At 56.0% G+C, this 13,651-nt stretch overlaps 1 protein-coding gene across 10 annotated transcripts in view; it reads left to right on the top strand.

Annotated features, from left to right (window-relative positions):
• The window catches only part of Ptprs (protein tyrosine phosphatase receptor type S), a 64,616-nt gene extending 52,628 nt beyond the window's left edge, over positions 1 to 11,988 (top strand). For 6 of the 10 annotated variants that reach the window (XM_029531386.1, XM_029531385.1, XM_029531382.1 and 3 more), the window contains 18 exons: positions 246 to 499; positions 915 to 1,008; positions 1,105 to 1,320; positions 1,671 to 1,828; positions 2,112 to 2,123; positions 2,604 to 2,716; positions 4,662 to 4,759; positions 4,867 to 4,990; positions 5,306 to 5,481; positions 5,561 to 5,680; positions 6,636 to 6,790; positions 6,870 to 7,155; positions 7,324 to 7,502; positions 9,395 to 9,521; positions 9,597 to 9,722; positions 10,318 to 10,472; positions 10,558 to 10,693; positions 11,029 to 11,985. In XM_029531386.1, coding sequence (XP_029387246.1) covers positions 246 to 499; positions 915 to 1,008; positions 1,105 to 1,320; positions 1,671 to 1,828; positions 2,112 to 2,123; positions 2,604 to 2,716; positions 4,662 to 4,759; positions 4,867 to 4,990; positions 5,306 to 5,481; positions 5,561 to 5,680; positions 6,636 to 6,790; positions 6,870 to 7,155; positions 7,324 to 7,502; positions 9,395 to 9,521; positions 9,597 to 9,722; positions 10,318 to 10,472; positions 10,558 to 10,693; positions 11,029 to 11,097 — 2,598 coding nt within the window. In that variant the 3' untranslated portion in view covers positions 11,098 to 11,985. Of the gene's footprint in view, positions 1 to 245; positions 500 to 914; positions 1,009 to 1,104; positions 1,321 to 1,670; positions 1,829 to 2,111; positions 2,124 to 2,603; positions 2,717 to 4,661; positions 4,760 to 4,866; positions 4,991 to 5,305; positions 5,482 to 5,560; positions 5,681 to 6,635; positions 6,791 to 6,869; positions 7,156 to 7,323; positions 7,503 to 9,394; positions 9,522 to 9,596; positions 9,723 to 10,317; positions 10,473 to 10,557; positions 10,694 to 11,028 lie in introns of all 10 variants that reach the window. The other 4 variants (XM_021217521.1, XM_021217519.1, XM_021217522.1 and 1 more) reach the window with 3 other exon arrangements.
• The last annotated feature ends 1,663 nt before the right edge of the window (positions 11,989 to 13,651 follow it).

Below are 13,651 nucleotides of genomic sequence, written 5' to 3'. Positions count from 1 at the left end.
GGTTTTGCCATGTCAGCCAGGGATCAAGGCTTAGTTGGACCTGAAGGTTATTTTTGGACTGGGGCTCAGTCAGCTCTGTACTGAATTAGAACTCAGGAGCTAAGTTTGGGTTTAGGTTCAGTCAGATGGTTCATCCGGAAGTGAGGCTCAGTCAGGATTGGTCCAGGACCTGCAGCCTGAGGTTGCAGCTCTGCTGGGGTTGCTAGGCCCCAGCCCATTTCTTGCTGAGCCAGCTCTGCCCACAGATTCAGTACAATGGGCTCACACTGGACGTGGACGGCCGCACTACCAAGAAGCTGATCACGCACCTCAAGCCACACACCTTCTATAATTTCGTGCTCACCAACCGTGGCAGCAGCCTGGGAGGCCTGCAGCAGACGGTCACCGCCAGGACCGCCTTTAACATGCTCAGTGGCAAGCCTAGCGTCGCCCCGAAGCCCGACAACGACGGTTTCATCGTGGTCTACCTGCCTGATGGCCAGAGTCCTGTGACTGTGCAGTATGCTAACCCTTTCCCTCGTGCCTGTCCCCGTAGCTGTCAACCCATTATGTGACTGCATTGAGCCACACACCCTCTCTGTGACCCCATTTGCACACTTATCGAGATAAGGGTCACGTGAGCCTGCTTCATGCGACTGTCCCCACAAAGCCTGACCCTTCACTGGGCAATCTTTAGCCCCCAAGAGGATTCTGGTCTGTGCTTCAGGCTAGCGGGGAGGCCTAGCGAGGAGTCCGCAGTGAGGGCCTCAAGGTGCATCCTGGAAGGCAGGGAAGGGTGTAAGATCATGGTGGTTTTGAGGGATGCGCAGGGCACGCCAAGAAGCAGACAGAAGGCAGATAGCTAAGAACTGGGCCGTGGAGGCGTGGAACTTCATGGGGTTGGGACACAGGTGTCACTGAGGGTCTACCCACAGGAACTACTTCATTGTGATGGTCCCACTTCGGAAGTCTCGAGGTGGCCAGTTTCCTGTCCTACTAGGTAGTCCAGAGGACATGGATCTGGAGGAGGTGAGGCCACGCCCGTCCCCACGGGGCCTGCGCATAGCCAGGCCGTGATGCCTGTCTCCCCTAGGAGCTCTGAGCCCTGTGACTCTCTTTCTGCAGCTCATCCAGGACATCTCCCGGCTGCAGAGGCGCAGCCTGCGCCACTCCAGACAGCTGGAGGTGCCTCGGCCCTACATCGCTGCCCGATTCTCCATCCTGCCAGCTGTCTTCCATCCTGGGAACCAGAAGCAATATGGTGGCTTTGACAACAGGGGCTTGGAGCCAGGCCACCGCTATGTCCTCTTCGTGCTTGCTGTGCTGCAGAGGACTGAGCCTGTAAGTCCTTGGCAGTGCCCACGCACATCCTAGCTTCCCCACCAGCCTCCCCAAAGCCAAGCATAGACATGAGCTCACAGGAGGCCAGGCCTGGACAGAGAGACTGACTGGACACGGGGTGGGGTGGGGGTCCCAAGGGTTCAGCCTTTAGAGGAAAACACCTTAGCTGGGGCTGAGAAGGATCAGCAGGAGCTCAACAGCAAAGGTATCCCATCCCCATGTGTCCCAGAAGAGAAGCCTGGGAGCAGCTATGCTGGCAGCGACATAGACAGCTAGAGGGCGCTAGGTCAGCTGGAGGTCCCGATGTGGCCAGCACTGATGACAGCCCCTCCCTTGCCTCTGTCCTGCAGACATTTGCAGCCAGTCCCTTCTCAGACCCCTTCCAGCTGGACAACCCGGACCCCCAGCCCATTGTGGATGGTGAGGAGGGCCTCATCTGGGTGATTGGGCCTGTGCTGGCCGTGGTCTTTATCATCTGCATCGTGATTGCCATCTTGCTGTACAAGAAGTGAGTGAGCCCAGGGCGGGAGGAGGGCACTGAGCTAGGGCGCTGTGCTTGACCATAAGGGTGTAGCTGCTTAGGTGAGGGACCGTCACACCTGTGCCAGAGAAAACTGAAGTGACCTCCTTGGAGCGGGGTCCAGACGTAGAGGGAGAGCACCAAGTGACAGAAACTGGGGGTCAGCAAGGTTGGGAAGCCACTGACGTCACAGAAGGGGCTCTGTCTGACCTGCACGGTCTCACTTGGTGTTCTCTTTTTCTCCTCTCACCTGCATCCGGTCTGGGGACAGCAAACCTGACAGGTGAGGACTGGCCTGAGGCAGGAGGATGGCGGGTGGTTGGAGCTGGGCTCATGGGATGTGGCTACTTCAGTTCTCCAGGTGGCACACGTGTTTATTCAAGGGTCTGGGATCAAGGCTCAGAATAGGATTGGAATTTAGGTGAGATTGAGGCTCAGTCAGCTTGGAGCTTAATCTGGGATAAGGACTTGTCCTGGATTGTAACCCAGTCTAGGACTGAAGTTTAGTCTATAGGACGAACGATCCATCTGGATTTGGGGCTCAGTTAAGGCCGAGAACCCAATCTGAGGTTGATGCTAGTCTAGGATCCAAGGGTCTTTATAGGATTGAGGCTCCATAAAATTAGGGTTCAGTGTGTAAATGGCCTATTCCCTACCTCATGTTTGTAGGCCCTGGGCCATGTGTCCCTGAGTGGGCGCACACTCACTTCGGGGCATGTGCTAAAACATTGGCTGTCTGTCCCCTCCCTCTCTGTCCTTAAAGCAAACGGAAGGACTCGGAGCCCCGCACCAAATGCTTACTGAACAATGCCGACCTTGCCCCGCATCACCCCAAGGACCCTGTGGAAATGCGACGCATCAACTTCCAGACACCAGGTATGAGCTGCCTGGGGCCAGAAGCAGCTGGGGTGGGGCCTTCTGAACCCCCTAAAAGAGCCAGGCCCTGATGACCAAAGCAGCAGGTCACGTGACTGCCACCTTCTCCTTTGAACTTAAAAAGTCAAAACAAAATGAATCAGGCAGAAAGGCAGGGGTTTCATATCACACCCCCTACCCCGTGTCCACCATCCCTCACCCTGTGCCCTCGGGGTGGAGTTGAGGGTCATCCTGGTTTGTGTTTTCACACTGGCCTTGGGATGTGTCTGTGCCTTGTCCCCACCCATCAGCTCATCGGGGCTTGTTGTATCTTCAAGAGGAAGGCTCCCCAAGCTCCCCATCCTCACCATGGGCTTCAGCTGCTTCTTACCAAGTAGCAGGCTTCATATGTAACTGAAGGCCACGCTCTGTGGGTTCCACATAGTTTTCCCTCTCCTTCATCTCCAGTCAGCCAGATTTTCCCCCAATGGGGACTCTGTACTCTGGGTTTAACTCCTGCTGCCGTCCTGAGAGCGGCAGCCTCGCAAGCCCTGACCTGTGTCCCGCTCTAGCTGGCTCGTCAGCTTGTCTTTAACGGCAGCTGCTCCCTCGCAGGGGCTGTGCCTCACAGCCCCCTCTGCTTTTTCCACCTGTTTGTGTGGCTGTCACTCTCCTCCAAGATGGTGGGCCACCGGCCTGCAGTGCACTCTGGGAGTTGGTTCCATGTCACCTCTGCTGTGTGCTCATGATTTATTCCACCCGCTCGGGTCGCTTACTTAGCTGCCATGTTGAGGATGGCGTGTTCCTCTGATTACCCAGTGTCACCTGTCACCCTAAGGTCCAACTCTGAACTGGCTCATAGCAGACTATCACATTCTGGGGAGAATTCCAAGCATTTAACTGGTAGTTCATATTCCTTAAAGCTCCTAGCGTGGGCCCATAAGACACCCCTGTACCATCAGCATCTGCCTCTTCCAGGTCCCTTCTGCCTTCCCACTGGGGACCATGGCCAGGTTGATGTAGGGGAGGAATTGAGCCTGACTTTTCTCAGTCTCAGAATCAGAGATGAAAGAAGGGCCTCGTATTGCTGCCCTGGTGGCCTCCTCCTTGGGGACAGTTTGCCTGTGGTTTGCTGTCTCCATTAGTTTGGGCCAGCTGGGGTGTAGTTTGGGTTATCCCCATCTCTGTTCCTGTCGCTTCTCGCCCTGGCTATTTCCCATTTGCTCTCTCTGTTTTGCCGCCTGCCTGTGCATCCACTGCCCACTGCCTGCCTGGCTCTGGATGGCTGTGGCCACACCCTGCTGGATGACAGGCAACCATGAAGGAGTGCTGCAGACCATCAGGAGTTGAAGGGTCTCTGGGGGGCTCAGAGCAGCTGTCAGGGCCTGAGGCTCAGGTTCAGGTCTGATGTATCAACATGAGTGTGAGAGACCCCAGCCACCTTCAGCTGTAAGGGTCAGGACACATGGAAACTGGGGACAGTTGGGGTGAGGGCATCACACATGCACACAGTACCCATTGCCATCACACATGCACACAACACCCACGGGCCATCACTCACGCATGCACACAGCACCCATGGGCCATCACACACGCATGCACACAGCACCCACGTGCCATCACTCACGCATGCACACAGCACCCATGGGCCATCACACATGCACACAACACCACTTGGAGAGCTGCTCGGCCCCCTGGTCTTGGGAAGGGCAGCACCCCTTGCACCATGTTTCTGAGCTACACTGGCTGCCTCTGCTTTTCCATCTTTGCCTCAAGACACGGGACCATGGAGCCCTGGACAGCGTAGGGACCGGGGCCACACAGGCCTCACTTCCTCCCCATGCTCCAGCTGCACAGCAGGTGTCACTCCCCCAGTCCCGCCCACCTGTCATGTCCTTTAACCACAGTGCCTCCATGGCCACAGCAGCTGAGCCTGCTGACCCCATGCCCACTCCTCTTCTCACAGGTATGCTCAGCCACCCGCCCATCCCCGTCACAGACATGGCCGAGCACATGGAGAGACTCAAAGCCAACGACAGCCTGAAGCTCTCCCAGGAGTATGAGGTGAGAGCTGAGGCCGCTATGGGATGTTGCTTGATGCCCCAGCCCTGGCGATCCAGCACTGCACCCCCCCTCCCCGCGCCATGCCTGAACCTACCCTTTCCCTGCAGTCCATCGACCCCGGGCAGCAATTCACATGGGAACATTCGAATCTGGAGGCCAACAAGCCCAAGAACCGCTACGCCAACGTCATCGCCTATGACCACTCACGAGTCATCCTGCAGCCCCTAGAAGGTAGCAAGGACCCAGGCTGCACATGTGTGGTGGACTCTGCCTTGTCTGCGTCATTAGCCCTTGTCGGGGCAGCTCTGATCCCCAAGGGTTAGCTCTGGGTTGTCACGGTTTGTAGGAGAGGTGCCATTGCAGCAGGAGTATGGCCAGCAGGTGTCTGACTACCACAGTGGGCCCAGTAGAGAAAGATGTGGCCCCAGAGGGCTGCTGGGCCATGCAGTAGAGCCAGAGGGCCATCCCCACAGTGGCCATGGGCATGTGTCAGGGCAAGTTGAACAGCCCCCACAAAGCTGTCTCTGGCCCCCCACCCGGCTGCAGGCATCATGGGTAGTGATTACATCAATGCCAATTATGTGGACGGCTATCGGCGGCAGAATGCATACATTGCCACGCAGGGGCCCCTGCCTGAGACCTTTGGGGACTTCTGGCGGATGGTGTGGGAGCAGCGATCAGCCACTGTGGTCATGATGACGCGGCTGGAGGAGAAATCACGGGTGAGGCACTGTGGGCACGGCTTGGCCCTGAGGCTTCCAAGGTGCTGCCTGACCCTGACCTCCCCTCCCTCTCTGACAGATCAAATGTGACCAATACTGGCCTAACCGAGGCACCGAGACGTACGGCTTCATCCAGGTCACCCTACTAGATACCATGGAGCTGGCTACCTTCTGCGTCAGGACCTTTTCTCTACACAAGGTGTGGCTTGGGTGGGGGACGCATTGCACAGAATAAATGTGTCCCAGGCTGACAACATTTCTGAGACCACTTGAGGATTGGGGATTCAAAGCTCAGAGTCGGCCGGCATGAGCAGCCACAGTGGGAACAAGGCCAGCGCAGGACCCAGCTTGGCGCATGCCACACTCTAGCCCCCACGAGCAGTGTTTGTGGTGCAGCACATCCGTAACCACGTCTGTAACATGGCCTCGCCTGCTCTTGATGTTGCTGTTTCTGAGAGTGACCCCATGCTGCTGGGAGGGACAAGGTCATCCTATGCAGACTGGCGAGGCTGACGAGCCCCTGCTGTACATCTGGGTGTGTGGCAGTGCCTGTCCTGAGTTCTGACTGCATGCAGTCTATCACACGTTCATTACAGAAGGGAGAAGGGGGTACATAGGGCCCAGCACATGGCCCTGCATTTGAGTGGGCCTGTGGCAGGAAGGAGTGCTGAGCTCAGTGACACATGACATGACTGAGTCAGTCACACCCTGACTGGGCCACCGGTCACCATAGGGCAGAGCAAGCGAGCACACAGCGTCCTGCCTCTGTGTGGTGGCTGTAGTGGTGGGAAAGCAGGGGGAGGAAATAGACACGGGGCAAGGAAATAGGGAGCAGGCCTGGGAGGGGCAAGCAGGAGGGGAAGGCGGGGCTGGGATACTGGGAGCAGAGGGAGAGGGGCAGTCTTTGGAGGAGATACAGGACCCCAGAGAAGGATGGGGTGACTCCTCTGGAGTTAGGGAGTGAGGGTAGGGGGAGGGGAAGCTGATGTGTCCCCAGGCTGTGGTACAGAACAAAGGCGCATCTCAGGGCTTCGGTTGATGAGATGGGGAACGATGTGGTCACGGTGGTGACGCCCAATAAAAGCCCCTAACTCAGCTGAGGTGTCCTGGTGCACTTAGCCCACAGTGACAGATGCTGTCCCTCTGGTCCTCAGAATGGCTCTAGCGAGAAGCGTGAGGTGCGACATTTCCAGTTCACGGCATGGCCTGACCACGGGGTACCTGAGTATCCCACACCCTTCCTGGCATTCCTGCGAAGAGTCAAGACCTGCAACCCGCCCGATGCTGGCCCCATTGTGGTCCACTGCAGGTGCGCACAGCCCTGACCTGTCTTATCCCTGTCTCTCTGCATCCCTGTCCCCTGACCATGGTGTCCATCGTCCTCACAGTGCGGGCGTGGGGCGCACTGGCTGCTTCATCGTAATTGACGCCATGTTGGAGCGCATCAAGACAGAGAAGACCGTGGACGTGTATGGACATGTGACACTCATGCGGTCACAGCGCAACTACATGGTGCAGACAGAGGATCAGTATGGCTTCATCCACGAGGCACTGCTGGAAGCTGTGGGCTGCGGCAATACCGAGGTCCCTGCTCGCAGCCTCTACACCTACATCCAGAAGCTGGCCCAGGTGGAGCCTGGAGAGCACGTTACGGGCATGGAGCTTGAGTTCAAGGTGACTGCGGGGCCATGGAGGACGGGTGGGCATGAGAACCGACTCCCACAGTTGTCCTCTGACCTCCACACATGCATGATAAATAAAACACATGTGCCGGTGATTTTGTTGCACTGGCCGCAGCCCCTTTGCCCTGACCAACCGCCTCCCCGCCCCTCGTCCCCACAGAGGCTCGCCAGTTCCAAGGCGCACACTTCGCGCTTCATCACCGCCAGCCTGCCTTGCAACAAGTTTAAGAACCGCCTGGTGAACATCCTGCCGTACGAGAGCTCGCGTGTCTGCCTGCAGCCCATCCGCGGGGTGGAGGGCTCTGACTACATCAACGCCAGCTTCATCGACGGCTATAGGTGCCTTGGTCCCACCCTTCAGAGGCCTACACACACACACACACACACACACACACACACACACACACACACACCGTCCTCAGTTCTCTGCTCTGGATAAGGCTGCCTTGTCTTTGGGGTGTGGACAGTGGTCGGTCGGTCCTGTGGCTAGACCCCAGGTCCTAGCACTTGTGGGGCAAGGGCTCAGCCCTACTGCCCTCCCAGCCTTTGGCTCTGTGAGACTAGGTTTTGAGTAGCCCAGCCTGGCTTTTTTGTTGTTGTTCTTTGATTGGGGAAAGTGCATGTGAGCCTGTGCATTTGTGTGCAAGTCTGTTTCTGATTGCGTACGTGCGTGTGTGTGTGTGTGTGTGTGTGTGTGTGTGTGGATGTGCACGAAGGCCAGAGATCAGATTGAGTGGTTTTCCTTGGAATCATGGACATTGTTTTAATCTCACTGGCCTGAAACTTGCTAAAGAAGACCAGCTGCCATAGTTACTGTCTGTTGCTATGATGAGACATGTGTCTAGAGCTCCATACAGAAGAGAGAGTTTATTCAGGACTCATGGTTGGAGGGCAGGAGTGTCCGTCCATGACTGTCAGTGGCAGGCAGGCCGGCAAGATGCTGGAGCAGTAGTTGGAAACTTAAAACTTGTCTGCAAGCTAGAGGGAGGCAGATCTGGGCCTGCTGTGAACTTTTGAATCCTTGAAGCCCAACCCAGGGACACACTGCCCCCAAGAAGACCACACCTCCTGACCCTTCCCAAACAGTTTCACCAACTGGGAACCAAGCGCCCAGACAGATGAGCCTGCGGGAGCTCTGTCAGACACCACACTGCTTAGCAGTGAGCCCAAGACTGTTGTGTCTCCACAGTCCCGGCACTGGGGATGGAATGTAGTACCCGACCTTTGATATTCAAGTTCCTGGATAAAAGATACTCACAGCCTTTATATTTACAGTTAGCCTTAAACAAGATAAGAGCTGAGCAGCTGCCTACCCTCCATGCTGTTAGAATCTAGTTTCCTATTGATAACCCTGAGTTACAACTTATTGTGTTTCATCTGGCCTGCTCTTAGTGTCAATTGAGCAGCCCTCAGGGCCACGCTCTCTTGACTCTTAACCCATGGCAACTTCTCCTTTCTCCTCCTCTTCTCTCCTCATCTTCGTCATGGTCCTCCTCTCCTCTCAAGCCTGTGGAACTTAAGCCCTACGTATGTCTCTTCTGCCCAGCTATTGGCATCTTTATTTACCAATCAGAATTAACTTCAGGACATCACTGCAGACTCCAGGTCTTGGAGGCCTGCAGTTAGCGTTACAATAGACAGGAAAAGATGAAACCCTTGCCAGCCAAGCTCTCCGCCCACTGAGTCTTCTCAGTGCCCCATGCCTGGCCTTGTCATCATGGGAGTTACAGGAGGAGCCCAGACACCTCAGTGACACTGAACTGAAAGCAAAGTCTCACGGGGGGGTTGGGGAACCACTGAGCAGTTACAGTGCTGGCTGGGCTTGCAGAGACCCAGGTTCGGTACCCTGCACTCATGGGGCACCATAGAGTCTAGCTAGTTTCTAGGAGACAGTGCCTTCCCATGACCTCTGCACATGTGTTCATAGGCACACACATGACTTCTAAGAAGCGTGCATGCATGCGTATGTACATACATACATACGTATGTACGGTGTCTGTCTGTCTGTAGAGTTCTGGCTGAGGCAGGTGTCTGTGCCAGGGCCCTGGGGTAAGAGAACTCTATACTGGCCCAGCTGCGCGTGGTCTGATGGCTTTGGAGGGTGGATGGAAGATGTGTGTCTCATAGTGTCCCCAAGTGGGTTAAATTTGGCTTGGAGGCTGAGAGACTTGGGCAGGGCACTCTGGGGAGTGTGGCTCTGACCCCATGCTTGTGCCCCCTCCCTACTGCAGACAGCAGAAAGCCTACATTGCAACCCAGGGCCCACTGGCAGAGACCACAGAGGACTTCTGGCGAGCTCTGTGGGAGAACAACTCTACTATTGTCGTAATGCTCACCAAGCTCCGAGAAATGGGCAGGGTGAGTGTGTGCCAGGTGGGACGGGGGTGGCGGGCACACTCAGGGCCACGGTGCTGACCCGACTCTGCCCTATAGGAGAAGTGCCACCAGTACTGGCCAGCCGAGCGCTCTGCCCGCTACCAGTACTTTGTGGTCGACCCGATGGCAGAGTATAACATGCCACAGTACATTCTGCGTGAGTTTAAGGTCACGGATGCCCGGGTGAGTGCTGGCTGCGGGAGGGGCTGAGGCTACTGGGAGGGTAAAGTACCTAATGACTTGGGTTGGAAGTGGGTTTGGCTACTGCACTTGTTGCCTTAGCCCTGTGGCCCTAGAGGCAGGAGGATAGGCAAATGTGTCTTGCTGGCTGCCAGTTCAGTGAGAAATACTATGGTGAGAACAAAAAGCATAGGGGAACTAGTATGGCCACCGGTCAATGCCAGAGTTGCCGTGGGTGACAGGAGACCAGAGCCTGGACAGGACAGTGGGATGAGGGGCTAAGCTTTGGGTGGCTGAGGACTGATGCTCACAGGGCCACGGTGTGGGGCAGGATGGGCAGAAGCAGAACATGGTCACAAGAGGCCTTCAGTAGGTAGTGGGAGCAGCTTGGCACCCTCTGGGAGCTGTGTGGGGTTTGATGATGACTGGGACAAATCCAGCAGCACTGGGGGTTGTGCCATAGTCAGCTGAATGGGCAGCCAGCATCAGTGGAAGGTGGCACCTGGGATGACAAAGCCCCCCTGGCAAAGACCACATGGTCTGTGTGGAAGACACCATTAGACAGTGGACCAGGGTGGTGACCCAGCTGTCCTCCCAGGATGGCCAGTCCCGGACCGTCCGACAGTTCCAGTTCACGGACTGGCCAGAGCAGGGCGCGCCCAAGTCAGGGGAGGGCTTCATTGACTTCATCGGCCAAGTGCATAAGACCAAGGAGCAGTTCGGCCAGGACGGACCCATCTCAGTGCACTGCAGGTGAGTGCCACACTTGGGCTCCTGATGGTCCTGAGGCCACGGAGAGGCCTGCACCCACGTGATCACACATCCCCTCCTCTCACAGCGCCGGAGTGGGCAGGACCGGAGTGTTCATCACCCTGAGCATCGTGCTTGAGCGGATGCGCTACGAGGGCGTGGTGGACATTTTCCAGACAGTGAAGGTGCTTCGGACCCAGAGGCCTGCCATGGTGCAGACAGAGGTATGGGGGTGGTGGGCAAGAAGTCCCTGCCGCTGAGATCCAGTTTCCCTCCTGAAAACCTGTAGGCTGATTGTAGTTGTGCCTCAAACATCCCCTGTGGTTGAGGAGGGGGGAGCCAAAGCCCCTGCATGGAAACTCAGGCTCTGGCAAAGGAGCCCCTCACCCCTGCAGGTTTGGGGTCTGTCAGAGACCTTACCCTCCTGGGTTGGAAGATTGAGGCCAGGGCAGAACTGGGCCGGCTGGGAGAAGGGGCTGCGGGCTCTGAGCCAGGAGGACTATACTGCCACCGTGGGAACCTCCCAGGACCAAGTACCTGTATCTCCTCTGCCCTGCAGGATGAGTACCAGTTCTGCTTCCAGGCGGCTTTGGAATACCTGGGCAGTTTTGATCATTATGCAACATAAGCCATGGGCCCCGCCCGACACCTCAGCCCTGCGCCAAGTGCCCTGGATGTGAGCCTAGACCTGCCACTGGGCAGGAGGCGGCCCAGGGAGACCTCCTCTTCGTGGAGACAGGCGCTGCCTTCCTCATTCCCTTCTGATTCCAAAACGAGGTTCCAGGGTGGGGGGTTGGGGTGGAGAGAGGAGGAGCCACTGCTCCCCACGGCTGGGGTCACACAGGGACCGAACTCTGCTTCCACACTCCCCTGCCTGCCTGTCGGCAACAACATTTTTTTCTTATTTTTTTTAATAGTGTATATTTTTTTCTTCATTTTTTTTTTTTTAAGAAAAAACAAAATTGTGCCAGTCAAAACTTTGAAAAAGAAACAAGATCACTGTTTGTGCCTCTGTGGGAGGCCTATTTTTTCATAGTCAGCGTGCCAGGTGGCGGTTATGTGCGGCCACTTGGACGGCTTCTGTGTGTGCATCTTTCCCACGTGCCCGACACTGCCCTGATCCCCATGTGAGTGGTGCGCTTGGTTTTTATTTTTAACCTTTTTACTTTTTTTTTTAATCAATCTTCAGACATATCAGATATGGAGGGTGAGGCGCTGGGGGCACTCGGGCCAGACTACAGGGACATGGCCACCAAGGACACAGTGGCTGGCCTCCTGCCCCAGTCCCTGGCACACCAGGGAGGGTCCTTATCCACTCATGACCTCTGTGCCCCCGCATGGAGGACCCGGGACTATGGGACACTTGGGGGATATCCGACCCCCTGGAGCAACTGAGGTCTCTCTTTGTAGGAGAGTGGGTCAGCATTCGTCCCCGCTGTTTTTTGGGCAGAAGCAGCAGGTGACGCCCCTGTATGTAGATAAACCAACTTTGTATTAAAGAAAGATTCGTCCGACCCAGTGCATGGACTGCTCCTTAATGCTGCCACTGTTGGGGAAAAGGCAGGACCAGAACTGGTGACCAGTGGGCTCAGAGAAGAGGTATTTTGGCCTCTGAGGTCACACAGTGGCTCTGGGCTTCAGAAACAGCTTAGCAGACTCAAATATGAGGTGTCCCGAGTTCAAATCCTAGCACCCAGGCAAAGAGCCAAGCATGGTGGGAAATACTTGTCATTCCAGCCCTGACATTTCTGGGGCTCACCAGCCAACAAAGCCTGTTGAGGGGCCCTGGCAATGATGGCAGAGTTGGAGAAGGGTAGGAAGGGACAGTAAGCCAGGTAAAAGAATTGGGGTGAGCCTCGAGTCCATCCCTCTGGAGAGAGATCGAGGCCAAAGTGTCTGAGCTGGGGTGAGGGTGGCCCAGCATCCTTGACTCTCTTTCAAGGCTGTGTAATACTCCCTTGTGTGATAGGAACCTGCTGTTGTTCAGCTCTGGCTCTGGATTAAAGCTGGAGCTCCGTGAGATCCTTATACAGAGGCTGGAATTACTGTGGGATGTGTTCTGGTGTCATGTCTGAAGCATAAAAGATACTCAGGCTTGTCCCAACCTTGACGAGCAGCGCAGCATGCGCCAAGTACCCTGGGCCAAGCAGCAGTGTCCACTTCCTTCATGGCCTTATGTTCAGTCTGGGGTTTGAGTCCCTATTGAGGTTGACCTTGAACTCAAAACCCTCCTGCCTCCACCTACCTCAGCACGTGCCACAGGTCCTGCCGAACTCTGTTTTCAACCGACAGTGGTTTTACACGGCTGTGACTTCATCCCAAGGGCTGCACTCCTGCGTTAGGTAGGAATGAAGGAGTAGAGGGCCTGGCTAACTGAGGGCCTTGTCTCCCTAGTGTTTTATTTCAAAATTCATCTTTATTTTTCCATGTGAGTGTGACACCTGTCCACAGTGGGCGGAGGAGCTGGGTTCCCTCCACCTGGCTTCAGGCAGTTGTGAGCGGCAGGACTCCTGCCTCCCACACCCAAGGTCCAGGTCCACAGACGCAAACTCCCACTGTCAGAATCACTCCACGGGCCACAAACCACAAGCGACTCCAGGGCCGTACATAGCCCGGAGACAGAGCGGAGAATCTGATTCTCACTTTGCATTTCAGTCAGGTAGCCAAAGGTTCCAGCTCTGGCCGCTCTCACCCCCAAAGCCCCTCAGACAAAGCTGAGTGTCTGCTCTCCACAGAAGTGCCACTTGCCTGCCTTGCCTGCCTCTGCCTCCCATTGTGAGCTCAGCTGTGCCCCATCCTGACTCTGCAGCTAGCTGGAAGACAGGAGGGAGCAGGGAGAGTTACCCTGTAAGTCACTGAGGGGCACCTGTACCCTCATTTTGACACAGACCTCCACAGCCCCATGCTTTCCTCAGGCAGAAGTGGGGCCCACATCACAACTGGCCATTTATAGCCTGTGCTTCCGGAAGACCCGAGTTTGGTTCCCAGCACCTACCAGGAGGCTCATAGCACCTGGACTATGCTCCAGGCATCTGACATCCCTGGCTTCCTGGGTAGTGACTTCCCTATGTAATACACCTACACACGGACACAAATTTTTTTTAATTAAATTTTTAAAAGATTTTCAGAAATACTCTCCCTCTAACATCCTGTACAGGTTGACTGAGGCGTGCGCGTGCACC

The sequence above is a fragment of the Mus pahari genome, chromosome 18, assembly GCF_900095145.1.
Source record: "Mus pahari chromosome 18, PAHARI_EIJ_v1.1, whole genome shotgun sequence".
NCBI classification, from domain to species: Eukaryota; Metazoa; Chordata; class Mammalia; order Rodentia; family Muridae; genus Mus; species Mus pahari.
This window is presented reverse-complemented; position numbering and strand designations above follow the sequence as displayed.